This window comes from Geospiza fortis, unplaced genomic scaffold (assembly GCF_000277835.1).
Source record: "Geospiza fortis unplaced genomic scaffold, GeoFor_1.0 scaffold1081, whole genome shotgun sequence".
In the NCBI taxonomy this organism is placed as follows: Eukaryota; Metazoa; Chordata; class Aves; order Passeriformes; family Thraupidae; genus Geospiza; species Geospiza fortis.
In genome coordinates, this window is record NW_005054503.1 from 50,391 (window position 1) to 65,653 (window position 15,263).

General features: G+C 43.4%; 1 protein-coding gene across 1 annotated transcript in view; it reads right to left on the bottom strand.

Annotated features, from left to right (window-relative positions):
• Positions 1 to 5,351: 5,351 nt before the first annotated feature.
• The window catches only part of CDH13 (cadherin 13), a 446,793-nt gene continuing 436,881 nt past the window's right edge, over positions 5,352 to 15,263 (bottom strand). Inside the window, exon 14 of the mRNA XM_005428754.2 lies at positions 5,352 to 8,618. Coding sequence (XP_005428811.1) covers positions 8,611 to 8,618 — 8 coding nt within the window. The 3' untranslated portion in view covers positions 5,352 to 8,610. The remainder of the gene's footprint in view (positions 8,619 to 15,263) is intronic.

Below are 15,263 nucleotides of genomic sequence, written 5' to 3' on the forward strand. Positions count from 1 at the left end.
TTGTGGAGTGATGATGACAGTTGGTTATTGTTTTTGATACTAGGAAATACAGAGGAAGGTTAATTGAAATCCACAAATGATTTGGATAATGTAGGGATATATGGTTTAATATATCTTCCACCTCTTTAGGAAGAGCTGCAGTGGCAAGAGGAATTTGCCTGAAATTGAAGAAAGATCTGAAGAAAACCAGCCTTGGGTTGCATCCACTCCAGCCCAGAAGAGATGTGAGTACAGCACTCATTTACTTTTGCTTCAGGAGCTTGTTTGCTAAAGAACAAAGAGCCCAGTGCCAGAAGAAGGGAATTAGGAGTGTGAGGAAGGGCTGAGCTCCTCAGGTATGAGTGAAGAGAGGTAGCTGCAATTAAAAGTAGATTTATTCCAGAAGTGAGGAAAGAGAGAGCCCTGATGGGTCTTGCACAAGGTGCCAGGGCAGGAGTGATGGCAGAACATCAGTGCACAGAAACCTGAGGTGAGACAGAGGGGGAAAACCCAGCCAAAGGGAAAAACCTTCCACAAATAACTCTTGTTTCATTTCCTGCGTGTCCAATGCTGAGTGGCAGCCCAGCTCAATGTGGGGCTCTGGAAGGTTCCAGCTCTCTGCCCAGGGCCTGGCAGAGGTTCTGGGGTGGTGTCCCTGCCCTGTGTCCCTTTGGCTGTCACATCCCTGTGCCTGCCCTGGCAGGAGGGTGAAATCCCCACTGCCAGGCTGGTTTGGGCAGGGCTGGGGGTCCAGAGGGTCACTGTACCTCTCAGCACAAAGGATTCCTCTCTAGAGCCGTTTCTGCTTTGACTTCTCCACGCAGGATCCAGGAGCAAGCCACTGTCAGGTGGATGAATGCAGTTTCTGGCGTTGGTAACAACGGCACAACTTCCCAGGCACTGTGGCTGGGCTCTCCAGCACTGGGGTGGATCTGGCATGATGCAGGGAGTGGTCTCAGCTTGGACACATGAGTTTAATGGCACAAAAAGTCAAAATCTTTCCTTTGGACACTGTCTTGTAACAGCAGCTTTTCTAATTACTGCAGTATGTGGTTTCTACTGTGCTTTATCTATGGACTCTGTCACATTCTCTGTGATCCCCACATGAATTACACATCCCCCATGTTCTTTTTTCTTTTCAGCAATCAAGGATATGAAAGGCTGGGAATCTGTTAATTGGGGCCCCTGTTCTCTGGAGGGTTTGCTGGTTTTGCTCAGTATGAAACATGATGCCAATTAAGTTACCTTGGAGATGTAGGAAAAAAATTTAGTGCCTGTATTAGCTCATGATGACTTAAAACCAAAGGAAATGCTTTAGAGTTGTAGAATTATTTTATCAGCTGGGGGAGGGGTCATTCAGCTCTTAGGCTTTTAGGGTTTCAATGGTTCCAGTGGGATCCAGGTGCATAAATCCCACCAAACGCTATTTGCCTCGGTGCCAGCTGAGCCAATACTGCACCCTGCAACCCCAAGGCAGGTCATAATCACTGCTTTTAATTATGGGGCACGCTTAATTACAACTGTCCAGCTAGGCTTTGCTTTCTGAGCGTTCAGCATACCTGGCAGTAATCAAGGAGCCAAAATGGTTTTTTTTTTCTTGTTTTGGACGGCCTGTTTTGGGAAGTGCATCCAGCCACAGAGCTGGTGGTGATGTTCCACAGCTGGATGTGGGGCAGTGGGATGGGAAGGGAGTCAGGGGAGTGAGATGTGGTGCCATACACAGCTGGATGTGGGGCAGTGGCTTGGGAAAGGAGTGACAGGAGTGGGCTGTGCTGCCACACACAGCTGGGCAGTGCTGGGCTGGAGTCACCCGCTGCAGAGACCACGGGAGCAGCCAAAGGTCAGCAGGAGGATGAGTAGAGTCCGGCCAGAGGTGAGGAGGTTGAGCCTCCCCAAAGCTTTGCAGCAGGAGCAGTGACCCTTGCTTTGTTTCTGCAGGTAAGGAGGTTGCACTGAGGGCAGAGGGATTGTTCTGCTTTCCTGTTGCTGGAGAAAAGCCGTGGCTGGGCCAAGCTGTGCAAAGTTCCCAGCTAACAGCAGCGTGCACTCTGGAACGGGAGGTGTGACATGAGACACAGGAGGGTTCAAAGGGCAGCACAAAACTTCCCCCAGCTGAAAACCATCCAGCATTTTCTCCCTCTGTTAACGGTTCATTGCTTATGGTTTAACTTTGTGCTGTTTCCCAGCGCTGGTTTAGGACAACGAGCTCGGCTGAGACCAAAGGAGGTGACACAGGTTTGCTGTGGCTTTCAGGTAATGGATGACCTTCTGCTCAATTACACCACAAGCTTCATGTGGGCTCTTTCATCCTCTACTTATTATGGACCACATGAAAAAACCCCTTTAGATTCAAAGCCTGAAAAGCATCAGCAGTGGGCAGGAGCTGGAGGTGGGTCTCGGTGGCAGAAAGCTGCTGGGGCTTGCACTCAAATGTTTGCTTCAACTGCTGCCCTGCCTCCCCAGCTTCCTCTATTCTCACAGGTATTAAAAGGCTATTTTCAGAGATATTCCACCTTTGTGTGGCTCTGTCACTTCAGATAACTTCCTAGAAGATCTAAAATACAACCTGCAGGGATTTCAGCAAGGCAGCAGGCTTTAGCTTTACACTGGAACAAGAATTCCCTGGCAAGGAGGCATTTGTTCAGTTTTCTGTGGTGTTTGTGCAGTTCTTGTGCCTGGCTGCTCTCTCTAAGCTGAACTGATGGGTGACCAGGTGAGGCAGGAAGGCAATGCACAAAAATCCATGAGAGCTCCTGGCTGCAGTCCAGCCTGGGCACAGCTGGTTTGGGTTTGGCTCAAGGCAACCTCTTCAATGGAAATGGGGCTTTAGACAGCAAATTATTGTTGTTAGCTGAATATTCACCTCTGCTTTTTGGTGAGCAAACCTTTTTCTTGTGTGGTCAAACCATCCCTGGGGTGTCCAAGGCCAGGCTGGGTAGGGCCCTGCTCTGGTGGAAGGTGTCCCTGATCTTTAGATCATTCAAAAGATGATTTTTGAGGTCCCTCCCAACCCAAACCATTCTCTATGATTTTATTTACCTCTCCAAGCTCCAAATTCTCATTCTCAAACCACATAAAGGCTGCAATTTTTCTCCTTCCCTAAGAACATCCTGGGGTTTCTGATGTTTAGCACAGGTGTTTCCATTCCTTTGCCAGTCTGGAGGTCGTTTTGTGGCCCTCCATTCCTGAGGCAAGGTCTAGGTCCAGACAGAAGGTAAAAGCCCATACATCCTTTATTTGAGCATTTCACAAATAAATTACAAGTTTCTTTGCAACCACATCATAAATCAAAATGTTTATTTACACCTCAGAAACAGCAAGCGATTCAGCAACTAGGGCCCAAAGGAATGATTAACTGGAAAAGCAGCTGAATTAAGCATCTTGAAAATCAAACAAAATGTTTTCCTCCTTGCTTGGGCTATTAAAAATGAAAAAAAAAATTAAAAAAAAATAATCTTGATGGTAAGTTCGAGGGACAGAGGTTGTTTGGGGTAGGTGTGGTTTTGCAGGAGGGTTCTGGCTGAAACGGCAGTACCAACACAACTCCTTTGTGCTGAGTTCCCCATCACAGCCCCCCAGACACGGATTTATTCCTCAGGCAGGGGGTGTGTGCACATCCAAACACCCAGCCTGGCTCTGCACCACATTCCTGTCACCCCACATCTCAGAGTGCAGTCACTTGCTGATGCAGAGGGGGAGTGCAGTGCTCCAGGATGGATGAAACTTTCCCAAACAGCTGTCCCACTGAAAGCTCAGGAACGTCCCACATTGTCCCACTGAAAGCTCAGGAACGTCCCACATTGTCCCACTGAAAGCTCAGGGATGAGGAATTCTGGCTCTAAACCCTTCCCTTTCCACTCCTGTGACCTGCTGATGCACAGACAACTGAAAATGAGTCAGAAAACAATGATGCATGTCTTCAGCTGATGCAATTGTGGTATGAGGGGACAGCTCAGGGTGGCAGAAATACAACAGGAGAGTTGAGATAAGCCTGGGGTTTGGTGTGTGGGCTTTTTGCCCTTTTTATTTGCTTTAAATCAGACTGGTCCAGTACATACAGCCCACGCTGTCCCTTATCTCATTAATTCATCCCTGATTGAGGGAATTAAGCTGCTTATTCCAAGTCCCCCGTGTTGTATCCTTCCACCTGCATATATATAATATATATATTTATATGTGTATATCTCTATATATCTACATATATACACACATAGCAGTTGTGCAACCAGAAACCTTCCTGTGAGGGTGGGGGATGCATCCATCCCACTGGGACCAACCCAAAGCAGCTGCAGTGTCCTGGGGTGAGGCAGGACAGGGCAGCCAGTGCCTCATGTGCCTTAAAAACTCAGCTCTGTCTGCTCTGAAGAGAATACCTATAATGATAATTGCTAATGGGCACTGCATGTGACTGCTAAAGAGCACAGAGTTAACTGCAAGGAAGTAATTGCTGTTTTATTTTTCTTTGTGTCAGCCTTGGGCTGGATCTCTCAGACAACAGAGTTTCTAGAGGTGCAATAAAGGCAAGACAGGAGCAGAGTTTTGCTTTAGACTTGGTGGTCTCAAGCCAATGAGACTTTAATATATTTTTTTTTAATTAAATAAGACATTTTTAAACCTATTCCAAAAGCAGCTTAGCCTTTAGGGCAAGTGATGTAAAATTATTTGTGCACAGAATTCTGCTCCGAGTGGATCAGTAACATTTGAGAAGAAAATTGGCAGCTTTCTCAGTGTTTCAGACAAGAGGCCTTTGCAAAGGAAAGACAAAAGCTGTCAATACAGCGGGTGTCTTTTTGTAGTGATAAGGCATTTGAGATAGGGCCCTACAAACTGCTTCTGAGTCCATAATTTAATGAATGAGGTTTGTATTATAGTAATCAAAAAATGATTATGCAAGAGAACAGAACAAATCATTTGACCCCATCCATTGCAAATAAAGGTAAAACCAAATTGTTCTGGGAGCCCTGGAGACACCTTCAGGTGGTCAGCACCTGTGCGTGGCTGGGTGTGACAAACCCCAGGCTTCTGGTAAGGTGTGAGCACGCAGCAATCCTGAGACAAACATTGCAGCTTCACTGTTCACAGCCAGCAGCAAAAAGCAAGATGTGGGGAGGGAAAATTCCACCTAAAAATGATGGACTGAACATCAGTTCTGGTGATGGAGCTGCTGTTTGACTTCCAGCAGCGTAAACACGATGAGAACAGGGCTCAGGGACTGTGCTGCCAGTGTTCCACCCTCACCTCCACATTTTCCTCCACACCCAGCAGGAAATTCAGCTCTTTTTCCTTATTTTTACTCTTCAGACCTACAGCTACTGAGCAAAAAGGACATTAAGAAATGCACACAGGCACAGTGGAAAAGCACACACGAGGAGCACAGACCAGGGTTCAATTAGCAAGCACGCCAAAATTGAGACCTTTCTCTTGCTAATAAACCCCTCTCACTGATTGTTATTCCCAATTTTTGTTTCAACAGCACAGAGTCTTTCCAAGTGAAATGACCTTAACAAATAAAAAATTTTGTGCATGTTACAAAATGATAATCAACAAGTTCACTGCCTTTCCAACTCTAGACAGCATTTATGTACCTACAAACACAGGCTGAAATAGCTGTTGGTGGGGCTAAAACAGCTGGGTAGGAATAAGGGATGTGTTATAAAAACAGCAAGCTTGAATTAATGTTGAATCAATTAAGCTGAATTAATGGTAAACAGAGTCAACTATTAGAAAATAATACAACCAATTTTGTAAATATTCTGCTTTTTCATTATATTGTAGGAAAATGGATAAATCATTGTTGTTCCTTTGTTGCAGGAAATGAACATTGGTTTATTGAGCCAGAGGTGACACCCTTTGTTCAGGTAGGAAAATTCAGATTCTGCTGTGGTTCCTTGCTTGTGCCACACCATGAACGTGCCACAGTCTGTGATAAATGGGGAGGAACATGAACATGGCAGCTTCATCTTCTCCTGGCATGGCTGGGATGGGCTCCTGTGGAGCTGGGACACTTGGGAGAGGCTGGGAGGCTTTAATGTGGGAGAAGAAATAAAGGGAAAATGGGAATGGAGGCTTGGATGCAGCTCGGGTCAGAGCTTCAGCCAGGCTCTGACCTCTCTGCACATCAAAATCCTGCAGGGGATCCAAGAAGAAAGATCTTTTCCTTGGGCACAGGGTGTAGGAAGAGTCTTCCCCTCGCTGTGGAGCTCCAGGCAGAAGAGTTTTCTCTTGGCTCCTCATTTGGCTGCCCTTGGGATGATTCGCCAAACGCTCTGTGAGCCTGGGTTTAAAGCAGGGAAGGGCAGATTTTTCTGGCATTTGACAGAAATGACACCAAAGTCAAGGGGGGGGTCTTTCCAGAGGTGGGTTTGGCTGGGTGGAGAGAGGAAAAAAGCAAGTAGAAAAGCGTATTTGTGGGGCAGGGTAATATAATTTCTTTTATTCAAGATAGAGGTTTTGTAGCTCAAAGCACAGGGTGCAGAATATCTTTGGGTGCATTCATTGAACATACACGTTGGAATTCCAGAGGTGCCATACAGTAGATAAATTGTTCCTTTTGGAAAAAAAAAATTGCTTGAAAATAATATCTATCTATTTTTTTATTTTTTTTTTAATAAAAAAGATGTGATTGTTGATGGCAAAGCAGCAGGTGGGGTCCATACAAGGCATGGGCAGGGAGAGAGGATCAGGAGTGTGCCCATGACAAGGGTTGGGGTCAGGCAATTCCCTGCTGGGATGCCTGGAGCTGCCAAAGCCACTCCTGGTGTCCTTGACCAGCTCCCAGTGACCCTCAAGTGCCACTTGGGTGACACAAGAGATTCCACTTGGTCAGGACTGCAGGAGTTCAGCTGCAAGAGAAAAACTGGTCTGAAGGCAGCTCATATCTTATCAAGAAATCTACAAGGTTAGGAAAGCTCACAACACAAACTCATTTTTCCTCTGTCTGTTGTTATTACTCCTTTTGATTAAAAAAAAAAGGAAGAAAGAAAAAGAAAAAACCTGTTTCATATTTGGTATAATACAGGAAGTCGGAGAAAAGCTATTGTACAGCAAATTTTAACCACCAACACACATTTAATATCTAGTGTAGCATTATGGGAAACTAAATGTATGTCTGGACTTAGTTTTAATGCTTCCAAAAATCTTTACTATTGAAACATAGATGTGGTGTGGAAGGTATGCTCATACTCTCACTGTAGTAAGGATGCCATCGAGTGTGACCCATAATTACTGTAAAAATGCTAACTAAAGAGTGCAGCTGCAAAGTTCTATTGCATAAGGAAGCTTTCTTGTTTAAACTTTAAATAAGCAAGTTTATTAAAATATTCTAAGACACTTACCTTACCCTAGTTACTGCCAAGCTCTAATAAAAGCCACAGTCTGTCACTAGTATACTTTTTTGTGTTAATTTTATAAAAATTTGGTGTGAGCTTTGATGGATCATTTACAGTTTATTAACAAGATGATCATCTTCATACAGTTAGAAGGATTTTTTTTTTGTTTTGTTTTTTGACCTTACATGCTCACAGAATAAAAAAGGATCCATATTCATAGAGAACAAACACCCTTTTTTCCCCTGTCTGCAAACAGGTGTGGTAAGTTTACACACACAAAGAAATGCTCTCGTTACTCTTAAGTGGAAACTGTGTGTACGTGTGTATGTATGTATATATATATCCAAAAGGATGGGTTGGTGTGGGTGTGAGGGTATTTATAGAACAGGGCACCTGTGCTGCTGCTGGCCCAGAGGCTGAGGCAGAGATCAGTGCTCTGGCAAGCACTGAGCGTTGCTGTTGGACTCAGCTTCTCACCTGCAGAGCTGATAAAAACATTTTGTCACCTGCCCCAGCCAACGTTTCAGCCCTTTGGCTCCTCAGATCAGGCAGAGCTGCTCACACCTGGCTGCTCCTCCTGCATCCCCAGCTCCCCCTGGGGCAGGGAGAGCAGCTCAGAGCAGGAACAAACCTGGGCATTTGCATTTCTTGTTTGCTGACCCTGAGGTACGAGAAGGGCCACGGGCTCTCTGCTGCTCTGGACAGCAAACACAGCAGGTTTAGCCATGCTGGGACAGCTCCAATTCATCTGTGGCTGTGTTGTTCTTCTGCTCCCTCCTTTCTCTCACCCTCCAGATGAACTTTTTATAAAAGCTAAACCTGTGGTATAACTCTTCTCTCTATATAAATATATATATATACATACACTCATACATATACAAATACTAACCCACAGACAAAATATTTTCTGAACAGTTGAATAGCAACAAGTCAACAGATAGAAAAAAATGGAGTCAATCTGGTTTTGTGGTGTTGTTTTTTGTTTTCTTTTTTTTCTTTTTTTTCTGCTCACCCCAAGGCGGGGGTTTTGGATGTCATGGTCTTTTAACATTCAGAGTAAATTTTGAGTAAACCTTGTGTCCCGCAGGAGGAATCCAGGGCCAAAGGGCACAGGGGTGGAGGCTGTCGAACACCAAGGTACAGCTGGACAGATTGAGTGAGATTGCAAACTAAACTGGAGCAACTGAGGCTGAGGAGTGAAGAACAGTCCTTGTAAACTGCAATCTTCAGAGCTGATGGGGTTTTTTTTCCTTCTTCTCGTTGCCATGGCAACTCAGTAGGACAGCTTCAAACGGCAGAATTCTTACAGACCTAAAGGAGGAGATGGGGGTGAGTATTGCCATGCAAATCACAGCATCTTTAAGTGTTTGAGGGTTTTTTTTCCCCCACTCAAATTGCTGGTTGGGTGCATGAACATTGCCAGTAGTTAAATATGGATTATCTGGGTCCAGAAACAATTAATTGTGAGTGCAGAAATCTCCAAGAGGAAAGCCCAAAATGTCATGTGGAGCAGTCAGAGACCTTTGTGGTGCAGTTCTGGAAGATGTGGTGAGAGGATAAATCCTGAGCCAGGAGCTGATTCCCCCCCTTGGGCACCTCCATCAGTTCCATTTGTGCCCAAGGAAATGCCAGCCCCTCCCTCCCTGCACACCCTGACAAACAAACAATATTCTTTTAAAAATTAACACTCGAATAGAGCTTTATAGTTTGTGAATATACCAGGGAATAAAAGGCCTGGTGTGTCATATTAATGTTGCTACACAAATATAAGAATTGTATGTGGGGTTTCTATTAAGTAAAATGAATGTGGCACTTGAATTCTATTTTAGATGGACACCCTGATAATACCAAGGCAGTAAAGAAATCCAGAAAGGAGAGTTCAGGAGCAAATCTAACATCAGCTGTAGCTCACACTCAGCCTATAAAACCAAGGGAAAGACATCAAAACTCAGTCAGCAAATGTTTGTCTAATATTTATTGCATCTGTACACTTCAAAGATTGTAATATTGGAATATTGATAGTTTTGTCACCACCACAGAAATGTAATGGTCAATGTTAGATGCTGGTTTGTGCCCTTTAAAAATTTTAATGATCTGTTTGCCTTTTAGGGCAAATCAAATTTAATTTAATTATTGATAAGGCTGTTTTGTTTTATCTGTTTGTTTCTTGTTATCCTTTGAACTGATGTCAGTATTGAATTCTGCAGCAATGCAGGCACCTGGATGCCAACAGCTGCCTGGCCCCTTCCCTGCAGTGCTTCACTTCTGGTAAACAAAGGTAAATAAAGCAAATTAAGGGTAAGAAACCCACAGAGGTGCTGATGGATGGGGCTTACTGAAGTGAGAAGTTTGACTGGGATTTCCAAATAGGACAAAATCTGGAATTGCTTGGCACATGGATTTTTATCCTGCTGCTGGAAGAAAAGGTCTGGCCACAAAATCAGGATCCAGACTCACATATAGGAGATTTATGGTCATGACTGCCAAAGTCTGGGTATATTTGGATTAGGGATGCCAGCTAGAACTAAATTCTCATAAACAACCTGATCTCCTGGGTGGTGAAAAGAAAGAATTTGAGACTCTGCTCTCACAGACAACCTGAAAAATAGCATTTCCAGATCCCAATGAAGCTCAGTGTCATTAAAGGGCATTTGTTTAATCCTGGCTCAAAGGAGCTGACACTGGTCTGGGATTGATGAAGCTGCCCTGAATCCTTGGGAGATCCTTGGGGGTCTTCCTGCTCAGGACAGGCACTTGGGCATGATGGATGAGCAGCAGCTGCGGTGCTGAGTTTCCGTGCAATGCACAGGCTGAGACGTCACCAGAGAAATCTGTCAGCACAGAATTTATAAATTCCCCACCAACTGCAGCAGCCACTGAGCTGCTTCACCAACAGCCTGTAAATAAAGGGCAGGGTTTGGTGATTTATGTGCACACCTGAAGAAAACTTGTATATTTTACATTATATTGACAGGCATAATGAATGTGTGTGAACCTTTCATACACGTTGTGGGGCGTACAAAAACTAGTTAATCTTTAATTATGACTCTTTCTCCTTTGCTATTTTTGTATCTGTTGGAGGCCAGTGTGTCTCTCACAAGGAATTTTTGACCCTCCCTGTTACCCCACCTGTCTCTGCAAGCACCACCCCATTCCTGGCTCCTTTCACCTCAAAGCTCTACAATTCCTGCCCAGAGTTTCTTTCACTGAAATTTCTTCTCAACTCCATCCTTTCTTGCCTTTGATCCATTTAATCACATGCCTGAAAATCTGATATTCCCTTGGCTCCTGGGACTGTCTCCTCCTATAATTTTCCATGATTATGGAAAATTATGGAACCATGTTTTGGTTCCAAAGTTATGGAACCATGATTTCTCTAATCACTTTTCCAGCCTGTCCTTTGGTCTCATTCCTCCAGTTCATTTTTCTCTTGGAAACCTTTTTTCCCCCCATTCTGGTTTCTTCCCCTTCTCAGTGCCACCCTCCTTTCCTGCTCAGCAATGACATTGTTGCTGACAGTTCAGAGCTCTTACTCTCTTTTCCCACTTTTCCATTTAGTCTAAAATGTCAGCCTCTAGCTCTGATAACTTCTGGATGTTTTCCTGGCAGCTCTGCACAGCTACAACTCAGCTCTTAAACCTTCCCCCTAAAGCACTCCCTTCTTTGATTGCTCAGGACAACACCATCATCCTGCCTCTTGTTCGAGCCTGAAAGCACAAACAAACCAGAGGAGGTTTTTCTCATGGAATCTCCTTTCTAGCTCTGTATATTTAGGTTATGTCAATCTAGACGATTCTCTCTCACAGGTTGTCCCAGAGGGCTTTTTGTAGCCATTCAAAGAGCTAAATCCCCTGCCCAGGCTCTCACTTAGCAGCTTTGCAGCATCTTTTCTGAGCCCTTGACAAATTGAGCTGCTGTGTGCTCATCTCCTGCCAGCCTTGTGCTCCACAGAGCATTTTCCTGCTCTGCTTTGACTAAACCTCTGTGGCTGTGGCTCCTTCACTGCCTCTTTTCCCCTGCACATTCCTGGATTTTTCCCTGCAGGAATTCCCTGGTTTTCCTCTCATTCACACCCCTGAGGTGTGTTCAGAGAAACCTGGGCCCCTTCCACAGGAAGCTGTGTCCCAACATCTGCTGACACTTCCACAAACCCTTGGCACTGGCAGAGGCTGCCAAGACTACTCTGAATTCAACTAAGCCTTGTGTTAAAATAATTATTCCAAACACAGCCATTAATGGTGACTGAGTAGAAAGAAAGGGTTTTTTTCCATCTAATTTTCTATGCCATGAGTCTCCCTACCCTGAACTGTGCTCTTAGACCTATACCCCCAAAGTATAATAATTTTTATTTAATGATAATTATTTATTATTGAGTAGAAAAGTAGAAACTTTTGCACATAAAGGAGTAGTTTTTGCCTCTGGAAATCAGATTCAACACTCAAAATTATGGTCTGTGAAGTTTCAGTAGACAACATTTGGGAAGTAAGAATATGCAAGATCAAATCTGTCTTGGTTCTTTCTGTTGCACACAAAATTGATTGCAAATTGTTCTCTCCTAGAGAGCACCAGTCTTTTATTTTCTGTGGTTAATAACAAGTGTCAGTTACAAATTTACTTTCTATAAAGAGTCTGATAAGGTCATATAAGGTGTTAATTGGCCAAACATTGTGGCCAGTAACTCCCTTAACACAAAATCTACAGGAATCAAGGATAACCAAAGTATTGCCTGGAAAACTCAATGTTTATTCCTAACCAAGGGAAACCAAAATATTGCCTGGAAAACTCAATGTTTATCATCAACCAAGGACAACCAAGTATTGCCTGGAAAACTCAATGTTTATTCCCAACCAAGGAAAACCAAAGTATTGCTTGGAAAACTCAATGTTTATCCTCGATCCAAGATAACCAAAGTATTGCTTGGAAAACTCAATGTTTATTCCCAATCAAAGATAACCAAAGTATTGCCTGGAAAACTCACTGAATGTGAGGAAATCCACAGAAACCAACACAACTGCTCTGTTATAAACTCACTGGGGAGATCTGAGCCCCTGGTCCATATTTAAAATCTCTCTGTTCTCCCAGCTGGATTTCCAGTGTTCATTATTGTTTCCTGTGTAGGAATTGTAGTTTTCTTGTTGCCTTTTCTTTTTATTTATTGTCCACATAAAGAAGGAACAAATGAAAGTTCCAGAAATGCTCACACAGAGCCAAATTTTTAGAATCTACTTCTTATTTGAGCCCAAAGTCACCTGGTGACTTTTCCACTCATTTTGATGGGGTTGCATTGGTTTTTAATTTTTTTTTTCCCCATTCTTATGTATTTTATAGAACAGATAATTTATACTTTGCAGCTGCCAATAGCTCATAAAATATATTAGTATTTAAGGAATACTGTGAGCATAAAATGTGCAAATAATGTGTGCAGGGAGCACATTTGCTGATCAATGAGAACTATTTCTTTTAAGAACTTAATTCCCTGGTAAGCCTGTGCCTGGCAGGTTTAGATCTGCACACTAATGATAATTAGGCCTAGTAATTATTTTATTTTCTTTCTGTCAGCTCTGTCTCCATATCTGGCCTCAGCACTCAGGAATTATTACCCACCCTGTGTTGTTTTAGATGTGATTTGACAGAAATTACCTACAACGAGTGATTTGCTGCCCAAAGCACTCAAGCCACAAAGTGGGAAGGGAATTTTTACTCTTATTTTGTCCCTTCCACCTTCTCCTTTGGGTATCCAGGCATGCACAGCAGCACTAAGCGAGCACAGCTGTAGGGAATGTATTTCTCCAGAAATCTCTCTCATTTCAGTCTCTAATGTGATCTTCACCAATTTTATCTCACTGTTCTCCCCTGCTCTTCTATCTCTTTGATACTTGAGACATTCAGCCTCATTCCTTCTGAGATAACAGTGAGATAGCAGAGAATTCACAGAATCCACAGAATTACTAGGTTGGGAGAGACCTTAAAGATCCATGGCAGTGACAAAGGCAGGGTTACTGCCATGTGTTTCTGAATTATTACATTTCTGTCAATGGGCTCAGGTAAGAAAGCACAGCACCTTCTCACCAGCAGCTGGTAGCTGTTGGCATCAGGAAGAGCAGGTTTGGAAGTGAAGATTTTCTTCTGCTGGACAAACTTTGCGAGAGTCTGTCTGGATCCAATGTACTAATAGCATTATTAAAAATAATTATACTTTGGGGATGTAGGTGTAAGTGCATAGTTCAGGGGAGGGAGACCCATGACATAGAAAATTAAAGGGAAAAAACCCTTATTTCTACTCAATCAAGGTCTACCGTCTGTGTTTGGAATTGATGATGGTGGCCCACTCCACAGGAAAGCCCTGAATTAGAGTTTCAAAAGCTGATTTGGTTTGAGAAGGTGCAATTCAGCTAATTCAGCCCAAGTCCCTAATGCTGGCTTCTTCAATGACTGCAGAGACATCTCCCTGCCTCTGTCACCCTGGGCTAACTCAAGGTTTGCTCCTCATGTTCATCCACACAGCAGAAGAAAATGGAGGGAAAAAAATGACACAGAATTTAAGACAAAGATTTCATGATCTGCATTCCAGGGAAGAAGCAACTGGTAGGATGCAAATTCATTCCCTGAGGTTCAGGCTGCCAAGAGCTCATATTCCAGCAGAACCCTTCCCTCCAGCCAGCCAGCAGTGGGGTGTGCAGAACTTCTGATCTCAGAAAATGCTTTGGTGCCCCCCAGCTTTCCCTGTCCCAGCCAGAGCTTTCTCTGAACTTATTTACATTACATTAGTGGCTCAATTCCCTGCTTGTTTTAAAGACACAGGTCTAAATAGAGTAATTAAAAGCCTTTGAAAGATGTGCTCTTTATGAGACCAAGCTCACCCTCTATTTCACAGACTCTGCTTCTACACTGCAGTTAAAACCTCATAAAAATTAAAGGCATTTAAGTTTCTTGCTGACCCTCTGAACAGGAATGAGCTTTACCCAAAATGCATTCATCCTTTAATTCCCATTAAAATAAGAGAGTTAACACAGCTGGAGTTTGGAGTTCAGCTCATGCATGCTCCATTTCTTTCAATTACCCTTTCATCAGAAATATTACATTAATCTGGCATAATTAAAAGTCTACATTACATCATGGACTTTATTGAAACCTCAGTAATGCTAAAGAGGTAACAAAAATGATAGAAGAGATCAGCACTGTGCTTCTGATTAGGCAGCTAATCAACATCCAGGTACTTCTTTCCTGGATTTACCATCTAGGAAAGGTCATTAATTAGAGGCATCGTTATTAGTTTAGCCTCCATGTATAACTTTAAAAATATAAATTATTTTCATGTGCATCACTGCTTGATCTGTCATGGGTAGGTTTCAACTGCAGAAGTTTCACAGTGTGACTATACGTTATTATAAATTTCCCCCAAAATCTCATTGGATTTGAAGGACTATTCCCAGACAGATTCCCTGTGTTTTCATCCCTGCAGTTAAGAAATTTGGGTTTAATATCAGCCAGAACAAACTGCTGATCTCACTGGCCACACCACCTTGGGGAAAAGTTTATAAAGACTCCAAAAGTAAATGAGTTTATCCTGAAAATCTGCAGCTTATACCATCACACACGATTTGTTTCTCATTTAAGCGAGAAATTATTTGAAATTATCCTGTTGAGGATGGGAGAAGCACTGTGTGAAATGAGAGGCTCATCATTGCCCCCAGAGCTTTGGTGGGCTCTGGTAAATCAGTGCCAGGGTTTGACTGCAGGAGCTGAAACTCTGCCAGGGGCTCTGCAATCAGCCCAGAGTGACAAGGAGGGGGAAATGTGCCAGCCCCAGCTCCCCAGCTGGCACAGGGGACACATTCCCCCTGCTGAGCCCACCTCGCCTGTGGGACACCAGCATCAGTGGCTCTCACACTGCTCATTTATTATAATTACATTTATTATAATACATTTATTTTTATTATATTAATTTATCTATTT